Source organism: Aedes albopictus, chromosome 2, assembly GCF_035046485.1.
Source record: "Aedes albopictus strain Foshan chromosome 2, AalbF5, whole genome shotgun sequence".
NCBI classification, from domain to species: Eukaryota; Metazoa; Arthropoda; class Insecta; order Diptera; family Culicidae; genus Aedes; species Aedes albopictus.
In genome coordinates, this window is record NC_085137.1 from 60,103,098 (window position 1) to 60,118,934 (window position 15,837).

The 15,837-nt window shown below is 38.6% G+C and overlaps 1 protein-coding gene across 1 annotated transcript in view; it reads left to right on the top strand.

The window, feature by feature from the left end:
• Positions 1 to 999: 999 nt before the first annotated feature.
• Positions 1,000 to 15,837, top strand: part of LOC109407327 (suppressor of hairless protein) — a 51,833-nt gene continuing 36,995 nt past the window's right edge. The window contains exons 1-2 of the mRNA XM_019680320.3: positions 1,000 to 1,516; positions 11,123 to 12,065. Coding sequence (XP_019535865.2) covers positions 11,808 to 12,065 — 258 coding nt within the window. The 5' untranslated portion in view covers positions 1,000 to 1,516; positions 11,123 to 11,807. The remainder of the gene's footprint in view (positions 1,517 to 11,122; positions 12,066 to 15,837) is intronic.

Here is a 15,837-nt window from a genome sequence, read left to right on the forward strand (position 1 = left end):
GGTTGATTATATATTTAGTAATTTAAAAAAGCTTGTAGAGAAACTTTTGAAAAAAAAAATCATTACAATGTTCTTTATATTTATTTTGACCTACTTAAAGATTTATTGAACTTATTCCTCCCTGGAAGAGATTATTGTGCATTCTAGAGTTCATAAGTATTTCAAAATCCTAAATGTACTCACACACAAATATCTGGCACAATTTTCTTTTTTTTTTCAAATTAATACCGATTCTTGCAAAAAAAGCAGGATTTAGAATAGAGGGATTTTTGAATTAAGTTTGAGCAAACAACATTATACTTATGTTAAAATAACACTTTATTAATAACAAAACAATAATTACTAAAAATACTAAACAATAAATACTATAAATACTAAATGACCTGATTAATGGTTACACCGCCAGGCTTTCGTTTATGATAATAAATTACAAATACAATTACAAAAATTGTCAAAACAAAATCAGAAGGCGGAGATCCGCGATAGAGATTTGAAATTATCCCACTTTTCTACTCGGGTCACACCATGTCAAAACAATCCGACAAATACGGCAACAGTGTGCATGGGAATCAACACAGGTGTTCATTCGCTCTCTCGATTCATTTCATTCGGAACCGCGATCCGATCTCACTACCATTCATAAACGCTCGCGCGTACACACGCACTAGCAGGGTGTTTTACAACAAACTCCGTTTTGTGCTGCCGTCGCAGTCGTCGGCAAAAAGCGGTATTTTGCTATTTTGGTATTTTGTAGCTGGCCGACACTGCCGCTGTCTGTTGGATGGTGTGCGTACGCGAGAGAAATTGCGTGCGGTGATGTTGGTGTTGGTGTTGGTTCGGTTGTGTTTACGACATGGTCGGTCGATCGGTCGATGCGCGACGACTGGAGAGAGGTTTTGTTTGGTTTTACGACGCGAGTTGCAAGCCAAGGTAACCGAAACCGCCACCGCTCCCGTTCGTTCGTTCATACGTTATCGTGGATGCGTTGAGTGCTGTTGAGTGTAGTCGCGCGTACGACGACGACGGGTTTTGCGGGTTTCGGCTCTCACAGAAAGCGCTGTTTTCCTTCTCATCGGAGTGAAAATAATAAATTCGGTGTGGAAATTTATGCGTTGATGGACGGTAAAAATTGAGTGTGCTGACACGGTGAAATTTGGTGAATTGATTAATGAAAACTTTCGCACGGCGTTTGCCCTTTTGGATCAAATGGAATTTATGAATGGATTAGTGGCGAAGCCTTGAACTTGACCATTGTATAGAAGTTTAAAACAGTGACCAGATTGTGCGTATAAACATTGATTGCCGGGGGGAGATGCATCCTCTCTAGCCACAGACATCTGCCGTTCGTTCAGTGGTTGTTGGTTTGAAGCATTCCACTCAATCGAAGAAAGTGTATAGCCTACAGACGACGGATAAACTAAAGTTAGGTTATGTTGCATAGTGTTTTCTGTTTATTTTTTACAATTTGACACTCGAACGAATGCTGCTACGCGTTTCTGGAGAGCAGTGTTCACTGGTAAGTTAAACACCTATCTATTATGTTTTGTATGTGTGTTGAGCAGAGGCGATTTTTCGAGTAGATACCCCATCCAGTAGACCTGCTGAATGAAGTATCCCGACGGTAGTGGTGCCAGGTGCTGGGTGCAAAATTTAGTAAACTTCATTATAAAAGATTTAGAAATTACACAATTATTTCCAACATGTCTCTTTTTAATTGGCTACAAATTTTATCTTTAGTTTTGTTCTTCGAAATTGTTTATCCCTTTGATGCTAAATCAAGTAACCCACTAAATCTCATTCATAAATTTTTTCTATATATGAAGATGACATTGTATTCCCTTTGGAGCTTTTTAACTCACGAACGTATGAACCGATAAGCTTTGATTGTTGCATGGTTCAATTCGTCTCCAAGGTGGTGGCTGTGTTTATAAGTAGAAACAGCGACGAAAGCAACTGAAACGAAATCGTGAATTGTAATTATAATTTATTCAAAAACGATAGCCTGTTAAATATAAAGCTTTTGCTCGAGTATGGGATTCCCATATAACATGGGACAATCGGGTGTAGAACGGCAGATAGGACCCATCGAAACCCAAATAGTACTCATTATCCTCATAAACTAACGTTAGATTATTACTTTCAAAAGCAGTGAGCTGTTCAGTTGCATATCTGTTCAGCAGTATTCTACGAATATCGGTAGTTCAATACATACACAACATCAAAATAAGGTATTTTACTACCACCATAACCTGTCAATTTCTTGTCTTGGTATAATGGTAGTCATTCGTTTCTGCTCTGGTTGTCTCTGGAAGAATTTATAGAAGTATCCTGGAAAATTCTCTAGAGAAATCTTTAGAGGAATACACAAAACCCTGAGGCAATGTTAGGAGGAATGTCCAAAGAAATCCCTAAAGAAATACTAGGGAAATACCTGAAGGAATTTCTAAAGAAATCCATACAAGAATTTCTGGAAAAATCCCTGCAAGAATTAATAGAGGAGCTCATGGAACAAAACTCTGCTGGAATTTCTGGACGAATTGTAGGAGAAATCCCTGCAGGAATTTATAAAAGAATACCAGCACCGATTACCGAATGAATCCCAAAAGCAAGTCCTGGTGGAATACCAGAAGAAAATTCTGTAGAAACTCTCAGGGAAATCTCTGGAAAATTACTTAAGAAATCCTCGTAGAATTCCCGGAGGAAAAACTCCCGGAAGAATTCCAGCAAAATTTTCCAATAAAAATGCTGCAAGAATTTTTCGAGAACTTCTGGGTAATTCTCGCTGAAACCAGGCTGCCATTCACATAAAGTCTGAGATTTTAAATTTTTCTTGCTTTTTCGCTAGAAAATGATAAAAATGATGAAAAGCACTTTGGTTGAGTTAAATTGATGGACTTCTTGCTTGCCAAGGGGCTGACAAGGTGACGAAAATGACGATTTTTCATCAAATTGCACCTAATTTATCGCGTAATATCTTGATAATTCATGTTGTAACCAGGGTGCAAAATGTTCACAGTCTTCGACAGGAAACAGCACGAATTTGATTAATTCTGCACTCAATATTCGAAACAAAAATATTCATTGTTGATTTTCCTCTTCTCACAGTCAGTCAATTCGTAGTCAGCGATCGAGAAACATCTTCATAACGTTTATGGCTACGATTCCCACCAAAAACACTTTACAACAATCGAATGGGACAAGATCTATGTACAGCGCTATCAAATGAAATCAAAACGTTAATACTTTATTAGCAATTGAACACTTCGTAAGATGTTAACACATATTTATTGACTTTCATTCAGTTGACAAACGAGTATCGAGCAGCTGACTATGAATATGCAGGCAAGTGAATGACAATTGCCGCCCGGTTACCTTCAACGCGTCTGCTCGAAAATTTTGTGCACTGGTTGTAACATGACAAACCTTACATATCTATGAAGGGAAAGTATAGACCTTTCATTTGAAGTTGAAACATTTTTGGCAGCCATCTTAGATTTAACTGCCATTTTCAATTTTATCATTAAATCACGATTTTCGCTGTGTTCGCAACTACCGATTTCAAATCTGAACTCATCATTAGGAAGCTGAGAGTCTGGGCTTTTCAAAACATGCAAATATTTAGGTGTGCATTGACCGCAACAATGAGATATCGATGAAAACGTGAGCGAACTTCCCATTTTGCCATACATTCTCACGCAGTCATCTGATAGTGCGATAACGGGATCGACGGAATCGCGTGCATGCGAGTGGCGATTATAACAAATGTACTTATGAAGTAGAAACTAGCCTTAAACACCTGGATAAATACCGACAGAAAAGGCTTGAGTAACCTAGGCAGGAACTCCTGAAGGGATAGTATTTCTGAAAGATTTATAATAAAATTCGTTGAGAAATATTTGAGATGATATCTGCTGGAACATTATTTCCACACTAAAATTTATCCAGGACTTGGTTTGTCCAGAAAATATGGTTAGGGATATCGAACCATAATATTTTCTTTTGCATCCGTTAAGGTGAAGATGTGATGTAGCCACACCTCGAATTTTCAACAACACATATCTGAAGAACTTAAAGATAGTTTGGGAAATGAAATATTGATCGATTGGTCACTTGCAGCAGTGGCTAACCATTCGATTATCTTTACAGTGCGAACAGTGATTTAGTTCTTCAAATCTGTTAAGAACTGAGAAAAGGAAAATGTTAACTGTTTGTTTGAGAAATTGTTTCCAATGTTTGAATTTCATGTTCACAGCTCTTCTAAATCCCCGAAGAAGATGTTAAATACATCGAAACGTCCGATTGAGTACAACATGATGGTTCGTTCGAACCTAAGAATTCTTTAAATAGGAGAAGTAAAATAATAAAATTTTGCTAGAATTCCAGCTAATATTTTCGTCATTACTTAGATATTCCAAAAGAGCGCTGTTTTCTTCCTTTAATTTTTCAAACACTTTTGAGACTCGTCATTCTCTATAGAATACTGCCAAGAATGTGTAAAAATCGCGTTTTTTCATTTATGACAAAATTTCCTCCGGAAATTTTAGTACACACCTATCAAACAATATTTATTTATTTATTTATTTATATCACCGTCTTCGACATACATCGTACAGACTGAACTTATATACTAAAACAATTAACTTATCTTAAGATCTAAACAATTCTTCTAAGTCGGGCTTTAAAAACAGATTTTGACATATTAAAATCGAACACATCACAAACATCATTAAACAAGCGAATGCAAGAGTCAAGTGGATTATTGTAACCGTAGTTTGTTCGGTGATAGGGGACAGCCAAAAGAGAAGAATGCCGGAACCGACGGGGTGGAATGTTGAGCGGAATCTGCTCAAGAAGCGAGGAGCAGTCAATTGCTCCCGTGATTATGTCGAAGACAAATAAACGTTGCGTGTTCTCTCGCCTGGACGATAGTGTTTCCAAACCTATCAGTTTGCATCTTTCCGAATAAGGAGGGAGATTAATTGGATCATTCCACGGAAGTAGCCGCAGTGCAAAACGGAGAAACTTCTTCTGCACGCGCTCTACGCTAGTGATATGGAGCACATAGTGTGGAGACCAAACCTGTGATGCGTACTCTAGTATGTTCCGCACTAACGAACAGTACAGTGTTTTAAGGACATACACGTCGGTGAATTCTGAAGCATGCCGACGTATAAAACCTAACACAGAATACGCTTTTGCTGTTACAATTCCTACATGTTCATTGAAGCTGAGCTTTTCATCCACGACGACTCCAAGGTCGCAGATTGACGTTACACGTTCCAGTTGTTCTCCATCCATATTGTAACGGTAGTGACGGGGATTGTGGGAGCGAGTAAACGATATGATTTTACATTTTTTGTTATTTACACGCATGCCGTTATCACTGCACCAAACTAACACTGTGTTGATGTCCTCCTGGAGGTCGGCAGAGTCGAGGGGTGAACACACCACACGGAAGAATTTAAGGTCGTCAGCAAACGAAAGTTTAAAGGACGAAAGCAACAAACACAAGTCGTTAACAAAAATGTTGAAGATCAGTGGTCCAAGAACACTTCCTTGTGGGACTCCAGACGTAATGCAAAACATGCGAGATTGTGCCGAGTTAACCACTACATGCGCGGTACGGTCTGATAGGTAAGACATAACCCACTCGGTTATCCAACTTGGAAAGCCGATATGTTTGAGTTTTTCGACTGTTAATAAGTGAGGTACGGTATCGAATGCTTTGGCAAAATCGACATACACTGCATCGACTTGCCGCCTCATTTCAATGTTCCGGGACAGCAGAGAAACGTAGCACATGAGATTTGTTGCTGTCGAACGGTGTTTCATGAACCCATGCTGACAGTCAGATACTAACGGCGATGCGACAGAGTATAAGACGTTATGCATAAGTTTTTCGAAAACCTTGGCCACACTACACAGTATGGAGACACCGCGGTAATTTGTTACCCGGTTAACGTTGCCAGATTTATGGATGGGAACAATGGATGCAACTTTCCATGCTAACGGAAACGTTCTATCACGAAGCGAGCGGTTGAACAATTTTGAAACCGGGGTCGCGAGTTCAGCGGCGCATTCTCTTAGGAGGAGTGAAGGTATGCCGTCCGTTCCTGATGCCTTCTTAGTGTCGAGGTCTCTCATTGCTTCCAAAACTTCTTCAGCAGAAAATTGGATGACAGGAAGATTGATATCGTGCGTAGGAATATGAGAGAAGCAATCACGACGTACTACAGGCGACACTTTACTGTATACACCCTCGAAGAACCGCGCGAAAAGGTTAGCGGCTTCCTCGTTTGAACCGGCTTGGACATTGTCGTAGCTGATGTTGGAAGGGATACGAGCCGACGATTTCCGCTTCTTCACGAAATCCCAGAAACGCGAGGGATTCTGTTTGATATCCTCTTGGACCATCAACAAGTAGTTCTCGTAGGTCGATAGCATGACTGTTTTGTAGGTTGACTCTAACTCACGTAGGCTGACTCTATCGCTTTCAGATTTAGAGAGGAAATAGCGGCCTCGTGCTTTTCTGAGTAGGTTCCGGAGATGTCGAAGCTCAGAAGTCCACCACGGCTTGTTGAAGAGTGAACTGGAAGTTCGTCGTCTACGAGGCAGGAAATCGTTACAAACAGCATGTAGTCTTCCGTAGAATGCTGAGACAGTTCCGTCCACTGTTGCGTTGCGCAGCACTACATCCCAATCAGTTGCGGCAAATGCTTCACGCAATTCGTTGAAGTCACACCGGTTGAAGTCGTAGTTGAAGTTGTCCAAACTTTCATCACAGACAAACAGACATACTACTCAAATCGGAATCATCGCACGATTTAACGATCATTTTGAAAATATAGTGTGGTTCGGACTGTGCTCGCATTTGTCATGGTGGCGCTGCTGTGCCTCAATTTTGCAGAGAAATGAACGCGACGCTGATCAATGTTTACATAAAATGAATCAATCATGAACCTTCATTCATGTTTTATGAATGGATGACGCTACGGGGGAGTCGTCACCTGCTAAATTGTTACATCCAGCCGAGGGAAACAACACCTGCGAATGAATGCTTCGGATTGAGCATTATAGAGGGTGCTAGTGAGATGCCAAACGATATTTTTGAAACAAATTTCTTCTAAGTAATATGTCTGTTTGTCTGTGCTTTCATCTAGCCGAGTGGAGTTGTAGCTACCCACTTCCAAAAGCAGAACTAAGGGAGGGTGATGATCGTCTATCGGTAGCAACGGAACGGGGGGTTCTACCAGATCCAAGTGTTCCGGTAGATTGACAAACACGAGATCCAGAAGCCTACCGTTACCGTTCAAGAAGCCATTCACTTGTCTCAACCCGATGCATAGCATGTTTTCGATGAGATTTTTTTTCCTGATCGGACGAAATGGCATAAAAAAATCAATAAATGGCGCCAAATGATCCTTAAAAAACTGACTTGTCTTGAATCTTAAATTAATTTGGATTCGTTTTCAAAAGGAAGGAATTAAGAAAAATTCTAAACCTTTACAACGTCAAGTTCTTCAAATTGTTCAAGAGTTTAATGTTCGAAGCATTCAGCAAATGTCCTTCATTAAAAATATGTTCAGCAACTGTAGATTAAAAAATGACGAGTGAGCCCTTTGACTGTGTCTTTGTGTGCTTTTGATAGTTCCGCTACGTATTTTTTTAATCGTGTATTGAGAGTTTATCCTACTTATATTTTGTCACAGTGATTACACGTTACACCGGATTTTGTTAGGTTGTCTTTCGGGTTTTTCGTAGATCCTAAAAGAGTTCGAAATTGGTTAGTTTTACTTGTGAAAAACAACTCAAAATCAAACATTTGAATAATTCATCGGAATTTTTCGTCGTCATTGTTGTAGTTCCCAGCTCCACGTTTAAATGTAGGTTCTCTCTGTGTCAGAGTAGTCAAAGAACAACTGTATAGTTTTTGTGCCTATTTATTGATGATCTGTTGTGTTATTTGTTTTGTGTAACAGTTCATTTTTACCCTTCTTACACCCATAAGAAGGGTATAAATACCGCTCGAAAAACCGACTTTCGATCCGAGGCCCGCAGGGTCGAGTCTCATATACCAATCAACTCAGCTCGACGAACTGAGCAAATGTCTGTGTGTGTATGTATGTGTGTGTGTATGTGTGTGTGTGTGTATGTGTGTGTGCGTATGTTACAAAAAAGTCACGCACGTTTCTCAGCCGTCTGATATCCGATTTGGATTCTCTTAGTTGCAAATGAAAGCTACAACATCCTAGTAGAACCCTATTGAATTTTATTACGATCGGACATTTGGTTACCGAGATATCTTTCGAAGAGTACTTTAAAGTAATATTGGTTAGCTTTTTGAGAGATTTTTGACATTTAGCATATTGATGAATATCTCAGCCGTCTGTCAACCGATTTGAGTTCTCTTGGCAGCAAATGAAAGCTACAACATCCTAGTAGAACGCTCTGAAATTTTATTTCGATTGGACATTTGGTTACTGAGATATCTTTCGAAGAGTACTTAGGAGTTATACAACTAAACTTTTTGAGATTTTTAACAAAGTATATCATACTAAATATCTCAGCCGTGTGTCAATTGATTAGGGTTCTCTTGGCACCAAATTAAAGCTACAACATCCTCGTAGACTGCTCAGAAATTTTATTAGGATTGGACATTTGGTTACAAAGATATCTTTCGAAGTGTGCTTAGGATTTATTCAACTAAACTTTTTGAGATTTTTGACCAAGTGTATCATAATAAATATCTCAACCGTCTGTCAACCGATTTCGGTTCTCCTGGCACCAAATGAAAGCTATAACATCCTAGTAGAACCCTATACAATTTTATTAGGATTTGACATTTGGTTATCGAGATATCTTTCAAAGAGTACTTGGCAGTAATACAGGTTAACCTTTTGAGAGATTTTTGACCAAGTGTATCATAATAAATATCTCAGCCGTCTGTCAACCGATTTGGGTTCTCTTAGCACCAAATGAAAGCTACAGTATCCTTGTAAAAGGCCCTGAAATTTTATTTCGATTGTACATTTGGTAACTGAGATATCTTTCGAAGAGTATTTCAATAAATTTCTTTTTTATTATTATATTCGTTTGTTATCTTGCATGAGCTTTTGACCAGTCTATGGGAAATTATTGTTCAATCAATAATGCTGACCTCATATAAAGTGTATACTAGCAGGTCATCGTTTTCAATAAAATTATAAATAACAAATTACAAATAAACAGGAATTCTATGAAAACTAACAATATGTTAAATGAAAGCTTTGAATTTATTGACAGCCAAAATAACTAGCTAATTCCAAAACTGATTAGCATAGTAGATATATTATTTTTGTCCTTTTTACACCATAACCATGAATACCAAGTACTTCTGAGCTAATTTATTCGACTGATTAAGAGATATTAGACAAAGTGTATCTCGCTGATTTTCTTATCCATTTGTTAATCGATTCAAGATCTTTTGGCAGTTAACAAAAGATACAATATTCCAGAATATGTAAGCTATTTTTTTTTAAATTTCACACAAGGTTCTAGAAGGTGTCTGGCATTTCTGGTAGTTTAGTCCATGGTCCATGATGCTATTTTGGAAACCAATCCACTAGATGCCAAATCCACAATATTTTCTAGAACTTTTGGTCCATCGCACAAAATAAATATGTTAAATACAAATAATACAACAATAGTTTTAATAAGTGTAAGAAGGGTTCTGTTCACCATAGGTGGATTGTATCGGGTTTTTCCTTTTCATGTGGTTACAGGTTGCAATTTAGTGTTGATGTCAGTGATTTGATTAATTTGAAACAGTGCATTGTGTGTGAGAGGGTTTCCTGTAAATTTCGAAAGAAAGTGTTTATTCTTGTTTTGCTATAAGTATGTCCAAATGGTAATTGATTGTTCTGTTGAATTTCGCAAGTGAATTCAATATTTTATGTGAACTATTGATATTGTTCAAATGTCAGGTCAAACATTTTTCTTAACAATACTAAAGACATCTTGAACATATCTCCACTAGATTTCAGGAAGCTATTTGTTGTTTTCTAAGCGTTTTTTTTTTCAAATTTGCCATAAAATTTACACTAAAAAATGGAGGAAGAGGTTTGCCTATGGGGACGCCATTAAGTTGTTTGGGGAGCGTTCATAAATGGCAGATTTTGGCCTTCCCGCCTCGTAGTCTATTTTTACGTATCTAATACATGGCTCGTTGTAAAATCTGTGACCCCTTCCCCTCCTAAAAAGCTACGTCTTTTATGGATGGTCCCTTGTAGACATGTTGAACAAAGACTAGTTTTCCATACAAAGTTTGGTTAATTTGATGTATTTACGAACTTTTTTAATCCTATCTGAATCTTTATATTGGTTTAGTAGCCAATCTTCTAATAGGTTGATAGTATCTTTAACTGGAATGCTTTGAAATAGTGCTTTAACCTCGAATGTTACTAAAAAAATTTCATCGTTGTTAACGGTTAATTTCTACATTAGTTTTGAAAATTGTTGGGAGTTCTTGACAGATCTACCGTGGAATTTCAGACATGTTTTGGAATTCTTGTTCTTAACATTTCGCAATTTTGTTTTGAGTGTAGATGAACTTTAGGAAGTCCTTTTATTCTTGGCAATGAAGGGTTAGATTTTTTCAGACTGCTAATAACTCTTCCTAAAAACTTTGTAATAGCCTTGTCCAAATTATGTTTATCTGAGGATGTCCAAAACACATATTCGGTGTGCAAATTGCATTTCTATAGGCGATTGAAAATCGTGATTTTCTCAACTTATATATTGCTTTCGTTAATGTTTTGCCGCCAGAAACTTAAAGTACAGACATGTACTAGCAACTTTGCTAAAATTTCCATTGGTGTCTAATGAAGTTATGCGTCAATTTTTCCAACTTTGTCATCAGCATATCCAAATTTCATGATTCACCTTATATCATTAAGTACTAAACAACCATTGTAGAAATTCTCTTAAAAAGTTTTATAACATCCACTAACTATTAACATTTTTTGGCATCACTTCCTCCGGTTTGCTCGGAACAAAACCCTCCAGAGAGAAGAATGAACACACTCTCTACTTCATTCAGCAGAATCGTAAATGTTTTATTTTTTCGCTTCTTGTTTCTCTGCAGGTTTTGACAAACAACATTGCTGGCCAGCATCGATTTTCACTGTGTGCATGCTCTGGAATACCCTGCGCAACAGAAGCTGTGTGTAGTATGTAGAGAAAAGGACCCCGTCATCTGCAGAGACGTTCAAGAACTGTAATGAACAAAAGTGTAGTTTTTTGCCCAAGTTTAAAAGACTGATAATCGGAATAGATCTCGGGAGTGGTTTACATAGTGCGTGCGTAGGATTTTTTTTTATGAATGAACAATATAGGGAGTCTATCATAGGCTCGTACCTCCGCGAACAGTAGTGCTAGAGAAATGGTGTTCGTGAAAGCTGCAGGAAGAGTTTGCGGTGACTGCCGATGCTGGTAGCGAGAAGCCATGATCCGGATCTCGTCCGTCTGTCTCATCGTGTCTTGGGGTGGTGTTCCCATACGTAGTGTGTGAAAAAGATGAATGAATGAGCAAAAATGTCAAAAGTGTTAAAATGCTGCTGATGGTGGTGGAATTCTTAGAGAAGCCATTCCAGTGAGATAATTTGCCATTGCTAGAGATCCATTAGTTGGTTCCCACGAACTGCGAAGGCGACACAGAATAGCGGCCTTGATTTGTCCCCCTTTGCCCTCCATACATCAGGATACAAAAGCAGAAGAAAAAAAAACTAGTTCAACCACACACATATACTCTCGCATTCCAATCCACCACCATGCCACATCAGTACGGAATTCCGGGGTACGGCCAGACGCCACCGAGTCCACCTACGCACCACGGCGGTGCGCTCATTCCACGGCTCGGTGGCGGTGCTGTGATACCGGTTTCGGCCAACACGAACGCTGGCAGTATGGGACCATCCGGCAATTCGCTCTTCCGGGGTCCCATCGAGGAGCGACGGCTGACGCGGGAAGCGATGGAGAAGTACCTGCGGGATCGCAACAACATGGTCATTGTAATACTGCATGCAAAGGTAATTATTTATTCATCTCTCAATCATCATTATCATCAACAGCAGCACCCGTATATCGTACGTTAGTCTGTGAGCTCAGCTTCTCGGGTGCCGGAGCAAAAATGCCATTTTGGGTTGCGCGCGGTGTCACTTTGAGGTGAAATGTGCCTTCCTGTTACTTCATAGGTCGAATCAACAGTACAGTGTATTTCATTAAAGCGTACACAGAAGACTGAATATTTTGAGTATGTTATACAAAGTACGCATTTATTAACTTCGAAATTAGGTATGTAATTAATGTGAACACAATAGATTAGCCTTCTTTGCTTTGGATATCATCATTTTTAGTAAGTCAGTGATTTTTTGATGCTCTAATTTAAAGACCAAAGCCTTATAGAAATTGTAACGAAAACCATGTTGGAAATTAACTACAACATTTCATATTGCCTTTCTAATACCCAATGAAGCAATTTTGGCTCAGGTTGCAGGTGAGAAATTATTAAATTTCATTAAATTATTGAAGGAACTCCTACGTGGATTAAGCTGTAAAGTATAACAAAGAGCAACTGTTGCTCAAGAAATTTATCAGAATATGTACAGGAATACCTCTAGGAAGCTATTATATTACTCTCCTTCTAATACCTGAATTGCTTTCTAGAAGCACTCTTTCGGAAATTATTCATCAATTTCCCCAGAAAATTTGCCATGAATTGCATTGAGAAATTCTTTTAAAATTTCGGTAAAAAATTTCTTGAAATTTAGGATGCATGGAATTTTGCTAGGCAATATTTCAGATTTTCCTTGGAAATTTTCCAGAAATGATTTTACTCATTACTTCAGTTAAGGTCCTTTAGTTATCATGGATCATTAAGTGGTGTTATGAATTAGTTTTCTTATTTTTACTGTGTGTTCACTTATATTCCTATACAATACGATTCTACATATCAAAAAGCTTCTCGTCGTCGGTACTTGCTTGTCTGATGAGGCTATCGTTAGCCCATTATATATATACACGTGTTTCAGCTGCGGTTAGCTTTTACCACTGACTGGGGTCATAGGGCCGTATCCCCGCGCGCGCGGTGGTAGAATGGAGAGATTTATTTTTAATGACAGTTTTTGCTCCGTTAGTCGGTGTCAAAGGGGAAACACGGAGGTGCTGAGGAACTTTTTAGCGTACAGGTTTGAGTTTTAATAGTATCAGATCAGATCAGATTATAAAATTGGTTATGGCTTTGAGAAAAGAGCATATGAAATGCTTTATTCACACTTGAAGTGAAAACATGCCCTCTAAAAACTCTTTCCCATATTTCTATTCTACAAAGACCCATTTACCAGAATGTACCATTCCTCCGAATACTTTGGATGAGATATAAATATAAGGACGCGTAGGTTTCCTGTAGAAGGGAGTTCGTTTATTGATTTTTCATTGTAAGATATGGAATCATGGATAATGAATTCTGGTGAATGGTTTTAGGGGGAATTTTATAAAATTAACAAATTTCCTATAAAAGATGTTCAAAGCTGTTGCATCTGGGGCCTCTAGTTACACATTCTCAAAACAACTAGCTTTGATTACTTCGAATGAGTGTAATCAGTTATTGTACCATTTACTCACAGACAAACAGACATATTACTTAGAAGAAAATTGCTTCAAAAACGTTTGGCATTCACTAGCACCCTCTATAATGCTCAATCTGAAGCATTCATTTGCAGGTGTTGTTTCCCTCGGCTCGTTGTAACAATTTTGCAGGTGACGACTCCCCCGTGACGTCACCCATTCATAAAATATGAATGAAGGTTCATGATTGAGTCATTTTATGTAAACATTGATCGGCATCGTTTCGGCATTCATTTCTCTCCAAAATTGAGAGGTGATGTAGGCACATCAGCGCCACCATGACACATGCGAGCACAGTTCGAACCACACGTTATTTTCAAAATAACCGTTAAATCGTGCGATGATTTAGATGTGAGTAGTATGTCTGTTTGTCTGTGATTTAATTCCACCCTCTTTTGCTTACCCTTTGACAGATACACGTATTTAGATTACCACTTGTAATCTTCCGGACACTGACAACTGATAACTGACACTGAGGAAGATTACAAGAACTGCTTAAACAATATTTATCGCCTGAATCTCGTGATTTTTCCGGAATGGATTATTCTGCAGGGCCCCCCTGGCCACCTCTTATTTACGCCAATGGATGTCTTTCATTACTGCAGAAGAATTTTTCTCGGGAAAAACTACTCACAGAATTCTGAAGCAATCCGTCACAGGATTCAAGGAGAATCCATTTCGGGAATCTGAAGAAATCCTTCAGGATACTGGAAGAATACCTCTAAAGATTCTGAGAAAATCCATACCAGAAAACTAGAGTAATCTCTACCAGGATTCTAGGAAAATCCTTAATAGAATTCAGGAAGTATTTCTATTGGAAGAGTCTTTCTCCCTTGTCTAAGATAAGGTCTCTCAGGATGCTGGTGTGATAATTTTCCGCATTTTGAAGGAATATTCCACAGAACTTTAGCGGTATCCTCAGAGTTATGGGAGAGTCCCTTTAAAAAATTTGGAGGATTTTTTCTCAGCAGTATTATATGGGATTACCTAAAAGAATTCTAGGGAATCTTTGGATTCTAAGGGGATTCATTTCACGATTTTGGAGTATTTCCTACCAGGGTTTCCTACCAAGGGTGAAATCACTTTCAGAATTCTAAAAAAATTCTGGATGATCTGGGTTGATTCCTCTAAGCATTCTGGAAGACCTTCACTTAGGATCCCACTCAGAATTCTGAGGAAATCTTTCTCAGCAATCTCAGAAACTCCTCTCAGACTTCTTGGAGAATCATACTCAAAATTGTGGCGAAGTTACTCTCAGAATTCTGGGGGCATGTTTCTTAGGATTCTGGGGGGAATCCCACATATGATTCTAGTAGTGTAGTGTAGTAGAACTCCTCTCATGATCCCTCTCAGGATTCTGAGGGAATCTCTCGTAGAATTCTGAGGAATACCTTTCGGGGGTCTGCCAGAATTATTCTCAGCATTCTAAAGGATTCAACCCAGGATTTTAGGGGACTTCTGGGGAATCCTATCTTCCAGATTTCTGATAGAGTATTTCTCAGGTTTCTTTGGCAATCCCGTCCAGTATTTGGAGGGAACCTTTCTTAGAATTCAGGAGTTCTAAGCTACCCTTTTCAGGATTCTGGGTCATATCTTTTTAGTTTCTTTGGAAATTCATCTTATAATTTCGAAAATCTTATTTCTTGATGGATTTATCTCAAGAATGTGGAAGAACCGCTCTTGGAAATCCTCACAAGATTCTGGGAGAATTCATCTTACGATTGTGGGCTAATCCTTCTTAGGATTCTGGAACATTTTGGGAGCATGGAGCATCCCAAGGAAAGCTTCTCTTAGGATTCTGAGACAAGCTATCACAGCATTCTGGGAGAATTCCTTTCGGGATTCTGAGACAATTCATCTCACAGATATGGAGTAATCTCTCTCAGGGTTCTATGAAAATCCTTAATTCAGAGAGAATTCCTACCAGGATACCGAAAAAGTCTTGCTTTCTTTTCTAGCTAATGTCGCTCAAATTCTGGTGTAATCATTTTCAGAACTCTGGAGAAATCTCTCAAATAATTGTAGAGAAACTCGAGTTTCAGAACTCTGGAGGAGTCTCTTTAAAGATTTTGGGGGAATTTCACTCAGCAGTCTGTGAGAATTTATCTCAGAACTATATGGGAATACTTCTCAGAGTTCTGGGGATTCTCAGGATTTTTCTTTCGATGCAAAAAT